Source organism: Dipodomys spectabilis, unplaced genomic scaffold (assembly GCF_019054845.1).
Source record: "Dipodomys spectabilis isolate Male_0828 unplaced genomic scaffold, ASM1905484v1 ptg000360l, whole genome shotgun sequence".
In the NCBI taxonomy this organism is placed as follows: domain Eukaryota; kingdom Metazoa; phylum Chordata; class Mammalia; order Rodentia; family Heteromyidae; genus Dipodomys; species Dipodomys spectabilis.
The window spans coordinates 104,684-113,889 of record NW_024871037.1 but is presented as its reverse complement, the minus strand read 5'-3'; the positions used below and the strand labels follow the sequence as shown (position 1 = coordinate 113,889).

Sequence of the window (9,206 nt, the reverse complement as noted above, 5' to 3'; positions counted from 1 at the left end):
ACTAGAGCCCCACTTTCAGATTTTTTTTTTTCTGTTGATTTAATTGGAAATAAGAACCTTACAGACTTTCCTGCCAAGAATGGCTTCGAATCGCAATCCTCAGATCTCAGCCTCCTGAGTAGCTAGGACTGCAGGCGTGAGCCACCGATGTCTGGCCATACTGTAATCTTTATAGGAAGAACCATTCTAGATCATTTGAATCAGGTGCACGTGACAAGATCTAAGACATAATCGATAGGCAAGACCGGTTTTCCACTTTTTCTTTGTTGTCTGAGCCAGCCTCTTAGAAAAGGGCGGTCACACTTTACAATTTGGGCTTGTCTCTAAGAAGATGGACTCTGTTTTATTTGCTTTATTCGGTATTTGCTCACGGTTGTCTGATTTCCTTTTCCTAGAGTGGTTTTCATGATGACCGTTTCCAACGCCTTTCAGCTGGGATTAATTGTTGGTGAGAGAACTTTATCCTTTGGGTCACTAACTTTTTTTTTTTTCTTGTGGTATTGGTGATCAAAACTCATTGATGGCCGGGTGCCGGTGGCTCACGCCTGGCATCCCAACTACTCAGGAGGCTGAGCTCTGAGGATCACGGTTCAAAGCCAGCCTGGGCAGGAAAGTCCCCTTGAGACTCCCATCTCCAATTAACTACCAGAAAGCAGGAAGTGGTGCTGTGGCTCAAGGGGTAGAGCGCTCACCTTGAGCTGAAGAGCTCAGGGACAGTGCCCAGGCCCAGAGTTCAAGCCCCACGACTGACCAAAAAAAACCTAAAAAACTCATTAATGCCTGCTAGATAAATTCCACAGCACTGAGTGAGATAACCCAGCTCTCATTCTCTTCATTCTTTGGATGAAAATGAGCAATTTGCAGGGATGGGGTCGGGGCAGAGAGGAGAGGGTAGAGATGGGGTTGAAGTCAGGGCCTTGTGCTAGGCAGGAGGAGCTCTACCACTTGAGCTACGCCTCCAGTCTTAATTTTTTGCTGGGTATTTTGGAGATGGAGTTTAGCTAGCTTTCTGTCTGGGCTAACCTGGATCTTCAGTCCTCCAGATCTCAGTTTCCTAAGTAGCTAGGATTATAGATTTCCCACATCACTACCCCCGCCTCAGTCCTGGGGCTTGAACTCAGGGCCTGGGCGCTGTCCCTGAGCTTCTTTTGCTCAAGGCTAGTGCTCTACTACTTGAGCCACAGCGCCACTTCTGGCTTTTTCTGCCTATGTGGAGCTGAGGAATGGAACCCAGGGCCTTATGCATGCAAGGCGAGCACTCTACCACTGAGCCACCTTCCCAGCCAATGATTTGTTTTTGGTTTATTTTTTAATGTGCCTGAGATAGAGACTACAAGTATCCGTTTATCCTCCAGGGTTGAGCCGCGGTGAACTTGCATCTGCGAGACACTTGGCTTTCAGAGGTGACAACATTCCATCCCAGGAGGGACTCACAGCTCCGGCTCAGTCCTTTAAGCTTGTACCATCCATGGAAATTCAGGATAGTAAGCCCAACCTGCTTTCCAGCATTTCTTTCCTGATTCTATCGTGTGTGTGTGTGTGTGTGTGTGTGTGTCCTGGGTTCAAGTTCCAGGACTGGCACAAAAGAAGCGGGGGGGGGGGGGGGGGGGGGAGGGGAGGGGGGAGGGGAGGAGAGATTTCTCTGCTCAAAGCTACAGGTTGCAGAAGGAATTCAAAAGCCAGGCAGTGGTAGCTCACGCCTGTCATCCCAGATAGGAGGCTGAGATCTGAGGATCGCGGTTGGAGGCTGAGATCTGAGGATCGCGGTTCAAAGCCAGCCCAGGCTGCAAAATCTGAGAGACTTAACCTCCAATTAGCCACCTAAAAACCAAAAGTGGAGCTGTGTTCAAGTGGTAGAGCGCTAGCCTTGAGCACAAAAGCACAGGGACAGTGCCCAGCCCCTGAGTTCAAGCCCAAGGACCAGCCAAAATGAACAACAACCAAAAGAGGGCTGGGAAGGTGGCTCAGTGGTAGAGCGCTTGCCTTGCATGCATGAGGCCATGGGTTCGATTCCTCAGCACCACATAAACAGAAAAGGCTGGAAGTGGCGCTGTGGCTCAAGTGGTAGAGTGCTAGTCTTGAGCTGAAGAGCTGAGGGACAGCGCCCAGGCCCAGAGTTCAGGCCCCAGGATCGACAGAAAAAATAAATAGTCCTTGGATTTTTTTATTTTCTTCTACCTTCTCAAGGTGTCACCTCTTGCATTTTAGGTAAGAAACTTAACAAAACCTGCTGTCTCAATGGGGGTACGTGCATCCTGGGGTCCTTCTGTGCCTGCCCCCCATCTTTCTACGGACGGAACTGTGAACACAGCGTCCACAAACAGTAAGCCATGGGGCAGGAGAGAGCTGGGGCTGGGTGGATGAACAGGCAGGGGAGGGAAGGAGAAACAGGATTTTTTTTTTTGCCTGTATGTGCAGGTGCTGGACTCGAACTCAGGGCCCAAGGTGCAATCCCTAAACTTTGCACGCCAATTTAGCGCTCTACCACTGGAGCCACAGCGCCACTTCCAGTTTTCTGGTGGTTCATTGGAGATAAGAGTCTCACAGACTTTCCTGCCCAGGCTGGCTTTGAACTGCCATCCTCAGATCTCAGCCTCCTGAGGAGCTGGGATGACAGGTGTGAGATTTACAATCTGTATTATCTGTTTATTCTCAGACATTGTGGTGCTCTACCACATGGTACCTGGCTACCCAAGAAATGTTCCCTTTGTCGATGCTGGCATGGCCAAGTTCATTGCTTTCACCAGCCATTCCTTCAAGACTGTGGTAAGCAAGGCTTCCTTCCTCCATTATTTATTAGTTTGTCAGTTATAGGACTCGAACTCTGGGCCTGGGCACTGTCCCTCAACTCTTCAGCTCAAGGTGAGCACTCTACCACTTGAGCCACAGCACCCCTTCCAGTTTTTCTGAGTGGTTCATTGGAGATCAGAGTCTCACTGACATTCCTGCCTGGGCTGGCTTTGAACCGTGATCCTCACATCTCAGCCTCCTGAGTAGCTAGGATGACAGGTGGGAGCCACTGAACAAGTTTCTCTGTCTTCCAGGGGCGCGTGTGATGGATGATCACTTCATGACTTCCAAGAGTCCCAACCCAGCACCCCCAGCGTGGACCCCTTTCCTGTTAGCTGGCCTCTGCCTGCTTATGCAAAGTTATCGATAATTGACTTTTGCCTCCTTTTTGTTTTCTAAATATCCTATGAGTTTCATGACCAGTAAAAGTCAGCTCTATTTATCTTGTGTCCAAGTCTAATGTTGAACTCTTATTAAGTCTTCATATTAGTACTTTTTTGTTTGTTTGTTTTTCTGTCCTGGGCCTTAAACTCTGGGCCTGGGTGCTGTCCCTGAGTTTTGGGGTTCAAGGTTATTGTTCTACCACTTGAGCCACTACTTATGGCTTTTTTTTTTGTCGTCCATCATGGGGTTTGAACTCAGGGCCTGGGCGCTGTCCCTGAGTTCTTCAGCTCAAGGTGAGCGCTCTACCACTTGAGCCACAGCACCACTTCTGGTTTTCTGGTGGGTCATTGGAGATCAGAGTCTCATAGACTTTCCTGCACAGGCTGGCTTTGAACCACCATCCTCAGATCTCAGCCTCCTGAGTTGCTAGAATGACAGGTGTGAGCCACCAACACCTGGCTACCTGTATTTTTTTTTAATCTTTTCTTTTTTGGTACTGGGGGGGGATCAAACCCAAGACATTGTAGGCAAGTGCTTTGCCACTGAGTTACATCCCAGCACTCTACTTCTGGTTTTTTTGTGTGTGTGGTTAATCAGAGATAAGAGTCTCCCAAGCTGGGCAGCAGGGGCTCACGCCTGTTAGCCTAGCAATTCTGGAGGCTGAGATGTGAAGATCATGATTTAAAGCCAACCTGGGCTGGGAAGTCTGTGAGACTCTCAAATGAACCACTGAGTTGTGGCTCAACGTGGTAGAGGGAAAAAGCTCCCAGGCCCCAAAATCAAGCCCTTAGGGCCAGCACGCATGCATGTACATGCACACACGCACACACACACACACACACACACACAGCGCTGCCATCTTAAACTGACCCCTGCCTACTGTGTCTCTTGGCCTGACCTTTTTCAAGCCCGTTGTTAATCATCGCCGGGCTGAAGGGATGGATGGACACAGCTCATAAGCCGCCTGGATTTTATCAGCATCTTGTCTGGCATCTTCCAGGTCATTCTCTGAAGAAAAATGAGAATGAGGGAGATTCTCTGGCAGTACTTTCCAGATTATTCTTGGGCAAAGGAATGAGGTCGCCAAATGCAGTTGCACCTGCCCAGACATGTCCTTAGGGTCCTAGGGAGATAGGACTCCGCTGTCCCCAGACCAAAGCCCCTGGCCAGCTTTTTTTGTGGTTGTTGCTGGTGGTCGTGGGGCTTGAACTCTGGGCCTGGGCGCTGTCCCTCAGCTCATCAGCTCAAGGTGTACGCTCTACCACTTGAGCCACAGCGCCACTTCCCATTTCTTAATGGTTCACTGGTGACAAGAGTCTCCCAGACTTTGCTGCCCAGGCTGGCTTTGAACCTTGGATCCTCAGATCTCAGCCTCCTGAGTAGCTAGGATGACAGGCAGGCGTGAGCCACCGGCTCCCTGGCCAGTTGGGCAACAATGGCCCACACCTATCTGGCTTTTGTCTGTGTCTGTGGTACTGAGGAATCGAACCCAGGGTTTCCTGCATGCTAGGTGAACGCTCTACCACTGAGCCACCTGCCCAGCCCTGAGCATCTTTCTTGGCTGGATGTCTTTTATTGGCAAACACCGATTGCCCAGAGCCAGTCCACTGTTATCACCAGGGGGGAAGACTAAGCAACGTGAAATGTCAGCACCCAGCTCAATCCATGGATTAAGGGCTCCTAAAGTGCCACATACTTTTCTTAAGTCAGCCTGTCAGGTGGCCCCAAAGTGTGGCTGGTCACCCCATGCAGGGATTCCCCCCCAACTTTATCTCTGAGGGTGGGTGGCATCCACCTGCTGCTCTGACAACCTGTTCCCAGCTTCGAGCCAGAACATGATGGAAACATGAATGGATCTCTCAGCCAAGTCATGGACCCCCACCCCTGTGCCAGGGCCTACCAGTGCCACCCCTGATCTGTCTCTGGGTGGGCCCTGCGAGCTAGGGACTTAATTTTTCATCAGGAATCAGAGGCCACCGCCTCTGGAAAGCCGGCTGTGTGATTCTGCCACTCCGTTCGGGTGTCTGGAAGCGTGCATGGGCGGAGGTACTTCAGCCACAGTCCCACCCTGCATATAAAACAGATGTACACGCCGAGGGTTGAGGACCCAGGCGATCGAACCCCTCGGGGTGGCCCAACTAATCAGACAAGAATTCTCTACAGCACTGCCCACCAAACAGCGCAGATTCATCTCCAAGGTAAGGAAGGGTGTCTTTGCAGAGAGCCTGGGGTGGAGTTTGTGGTATATTTTCAGAGGTGCATGAAATGGACTCCTTGGATTCTTCTTTTTATTTTAAATGCTGGTTCTGGGCCTGGGTGCTGTCCCTGAGCTTCTTTTGCTCAAGGCTAGCGCTCTACCACTTGAGCCACAGCGCCACTTCTGGCTTTCTCTTTTGGTGATTCATTGGCGTGAGGACCACTGTGTGGTGCTCTTGAAGAGACTCGAAAGAATGGAGGTGGGGCTGGGAAGGTGGCTCAGTGGTAGAGTGCTTGCCTAGCATGCATGAAGTTCTGGGTTCGATTCCTTAGCACCCCTTACACAGAAAAAACCAGAAGTGGCGCTGTGGCTCAACTGGTAGAGAGCTCACTTTGAATAAAGGAAGAAATTGAGGGACAGTGCCCAGGCCCTGAGTTCACACCCCAGGACTGGCAAACAAAAAGAACAACAACAAAAAAAAGATGAAGAATGAAATTCATAGTTTACCAAATACAAGCCTTCGGGGTTGTTTTTGGGGGGTGGGGAGGTATGGAGGGGTTCTGATTGTCTGTCTGTGCCTCATGCTTCAGTTCTGTGGTATGACCTCTTTTTTTGGTTTTGGTTTTGTATAGCACTGGGGCTTGAGCTCAGGGCTTTATACTCTTGCTCGGCTTCTTCACTGAAGACTGGTAAGTTATCACTTAAACCACTTATACTTTTGTTTTTTGTCGGTTGTGGGGCTTGAACTCCAGGCCTGGGCGCTGTCCCTCAACTCTTCAGCTCAAGACCAGCGCTCTACCACTTGAGCCACACACAGCGCCACTTCCAGTTTTCTGGTGGTTTCTTGGAGAGAAGAGTCTCATGGACTTTCCTGCCCAGGCTGGCTTTGAACTGTGATCCTCAGATCTCAGCCTCCTGGGTAGCTAGGATGACAGGCATGAGCCACCGGCACCCGGCTACTACTTTTATTGGTAGTAATTGGAGATAAGATTCTTACAGGCCGAGGTCTGGAGGATCGCAGTTCAAAGCCAGCCCACTAAGAAAAGTCCCAGTGAGATCTTATCTCCAATGAACCACCAGAAAACCAGAAGTGGTGCTGTGGCTCAAAGTGGTAGAGCGCTCGCCTTGAGCAAAAGAAGGTCAGGGACAGCACCCAGGACCAGAGTTCAAGCCCCATGACAAACAATAAAAAAAAGAACTTTCTTGTCTGCATTCAGCCATTCTTGTATTTCTAGGGGATGAACAGTCAATACACCCGCCGTGAGATATTCTGCCAAAACACCTGTCACGAGCTCAAACGCTTCTGGGAAAGAGAGATCGGCAAGCAGACATGCTACCGGGAATCTGAGGAGAACCGTCTGGGAAAAAGCGCCCTGAGAAAGTACATCACCTCTCTGTCTCTTTCTTTTCTTTTCGTGCCCCTCCTGAGGCTTGAACTCAGGGCCTGGGCACTGTCCCTGTACTTTTGTAAAGCTAGAGCTTTACCACTTTGAGTCACAGCTCCACTTCTGGTTTTCTGGTAGTTCATAAGAGTTCCATGGATTTTCCTGCCCAGGCTGGCTTTGAACCCTGGTCTTCAGATCTCAGCCTTCTGAGTCGCTAGGATGACAGGTGTGAGCCAACACACCAGGCTATTTATTCTAGGTGTTTCACACCTGTCATCCTAGCCACTCAGAAGGCTGCGATCTGAGGATCGAGGTTTAAAGCCAGCCTGGGCAGGAAACTCCATGAGACTCTTGTCTCCAAGAAACCACTCAGAAAATCAGAAGTGGCGCTGTGGCTCAAGCGGTAGAGCACTCGCCTTGAGCTGAAGAGCTGAGGGACAGCGCCCAGGCCCAGAGTTCAAACCCCATGACCGACAAAAAGAAAAAAGTTTTGAGGATCCGGATTCAAATTCTCTGCAATGAATCTCTTGTCTGCATAATGACTATGCACCCACAAACCTTTGCATAAATGAATACCTACATATAAGCATACTTTTACATCTATCATAAAGCCTTTGATGTATTTAAAACCTAGACATACCCTGCAGTCTCTAGCAGGAAACCAACAGCCCTGGAAATGAATGCATGCACCATGATTGTGTTGTTTGTTTATTTTATTTTAAAGGCTAAGGGAAGAATGGAAACAGAGGCTGGAAACGAAGCTGAGACTGGGGAACCATCCAGAAGAGACAGAAAATCGAGCAAATGTTGGCTGAGAGCATCCTGCTACCTTGACTACAGGCGGGCACACAGTGGTTTGGTCGCACTGCAGATGGGTCCCTGGCAAAGGAAGCCTCCTTATCCGTCTTCTGCCCATCTTCCCATACCATATTTCTTTGTCAAGTAGTATGCCATTTATTATTGCAAAGTGTCCCAAAGAGACATTGATTATTTAATATCAAAACTCCCGGCAGCCTGGCTTGTGTTCAAACAATTACAGTCTATTTGTGAAATCCACCTTGTTGGGCTTTTCTTATTTTTGGTGTTTTGTTTTGGGGGCCTATCCTGGGGGCGCTGTTCCTGAGCTCTTTTGCTCAAAGCTGGCGCTCTACCACTTGAACCACACAGCTCCACTTGCAGTTTTCTGGTGGTTCATTGAGAGAAGAGTCTCACAGACTTTTCTTCCCCCGGGCTGGCTTTGAACCGCTATCCTCAGATCCTCAAGCCTCCTGACCGGCATGAGCATTCCCTTTTGCTTTGGTTTATGTTTTTCACTGGGTACCAGAATAATTCGTGCAAGGGTAGTGGAAGGAAGAAGGTTCTGGCTACGTGGTTAGGTGGGAAATCACGGATTGTCTCGGCTTCCAGAATAGCATTCCTGTTCCAAGACACAGAGGCGATCTGTTGGCAGGATGAATGAAGGGTTTGAACACAGGACCAGGGTGAGTCTGCTGAGAAATTCTCAATAGAATAACTATTCACACTGGCGGCTGGGGGACTGGGGCATGAATGATTTTGAATTCCTAGCCAAGAGCAAGCTTAGCTTCGTGAGTTATTCAACATAAAACAGTGTCAGTGGTTCAAACACAGAGGAAGTTTTTATCTGAACGCTTCCTAAGCAGGAAGCTCTTTCTTTTTTGCCAGGCCTGGGGCTTGAGCTTAGGGCCTGGACATGGTCCCTGAACTTCCTTTTGCTCTACCACTTGAGCCACAGTGCCACTTCTAGGGATGTGGTACTGAGGACTCGAACCCAGGGCTTCATGCATGCTAGGCAAGCACTCTATCACTGAGCCACCTTCCCAGCCCACCACTTTTGGCTTTTTTAGTAGTCAGTTGGAATCTCCTGGCGTTTCCTGCCCCCAATGGCTTCCAACCACAATCCTCAGATCTCAGCCTCCTCAGTAGTTAGGATTATAGGCTTGAGCCACCAGTGCCCAGCCTGCCTGCCTGCCTTTCTTCATTCTGCTTTTTGCCAGTTAATTGGGAGATAGGAGAATCTCAGTTTTTGTTTTTTTTTTTTTTTCCCTTCCTGTCCGGGCTGGCTTTGAACTGCGATCCTCTAGATCTCGGCCTCCTCCTGAGCGGCGTGAGCCACCGAAGCCTAGTTATGCTGGGGTGGAGGGGTAGGGGGTGATCTTTGAACTCAGGAAAGATGCTGTGTCCTGGCTTGTCCCTCTAGCATCCCCTACTGGCTGGAAGTGGATGTGCTTGCGGGAGGCGGATTTCTTTGCACAGATCAGTTACCCTAGTGATTGCGTGCTTGAACAGACCCCAAAAAGAGGTCTAGGCTGGATCTGAAAACAGCAGATGAGTGACCAGTGGAAGAACTCGGTTCCACCAGCCAGGAACTACACACCCCTGTCATCCTAGCTGCTCAGGAGGCTGAGATCCAGAGATGGTGGTTCAGAGCC

The 9,206-nt window shown here is 49.7% G+C and overlaps 2 protein-coding genes across 2 annotated transcripts; both read left to right on the top strand.

Moving 5' to 3' along the window:
• Positions 1-408: 408 nt before the first annotated feature.
• Tdgf1 (teratocarcinoma-derived growth factor 1) lies at positions 409-3,160 on the top strand. Its single transcript, XM_042665900.1, has 5 exons — positions 409-448; positions 1,356-1,484; positions 2,209-2,323; positions 2,657-2,766; positions 3,045-3,160. Exons 1-5 carry the CDS (start codon positions 409-411, stop codon positions 3,158-3,160), a joined length of 510 nt encoding a protein of 169 aa, XP_042521834.1.
• Positions 3,161-6,609: 3,449 nt separating this feature from the next.
• On the top strand, positions 6,610-7,838 carry Fam240a (family with sequence similarity 240 member A). The gene is made up of 2 exons (XM_042666048.1): positions 6,610-6,752; positions 7,481-7,838. The coding sequence occupies exons 1-2, from the start codon at positions 6,610-6,612 to the stop codon at positions 7,569-7,571; spliced, it is 234 nt and encodes a 77-aa protein (XP_042521982.1). The 3' UTR covers positions 7,572-7,838.
• Positions 7,839-9,206: the final 1,368 nt, after the last annotated feature.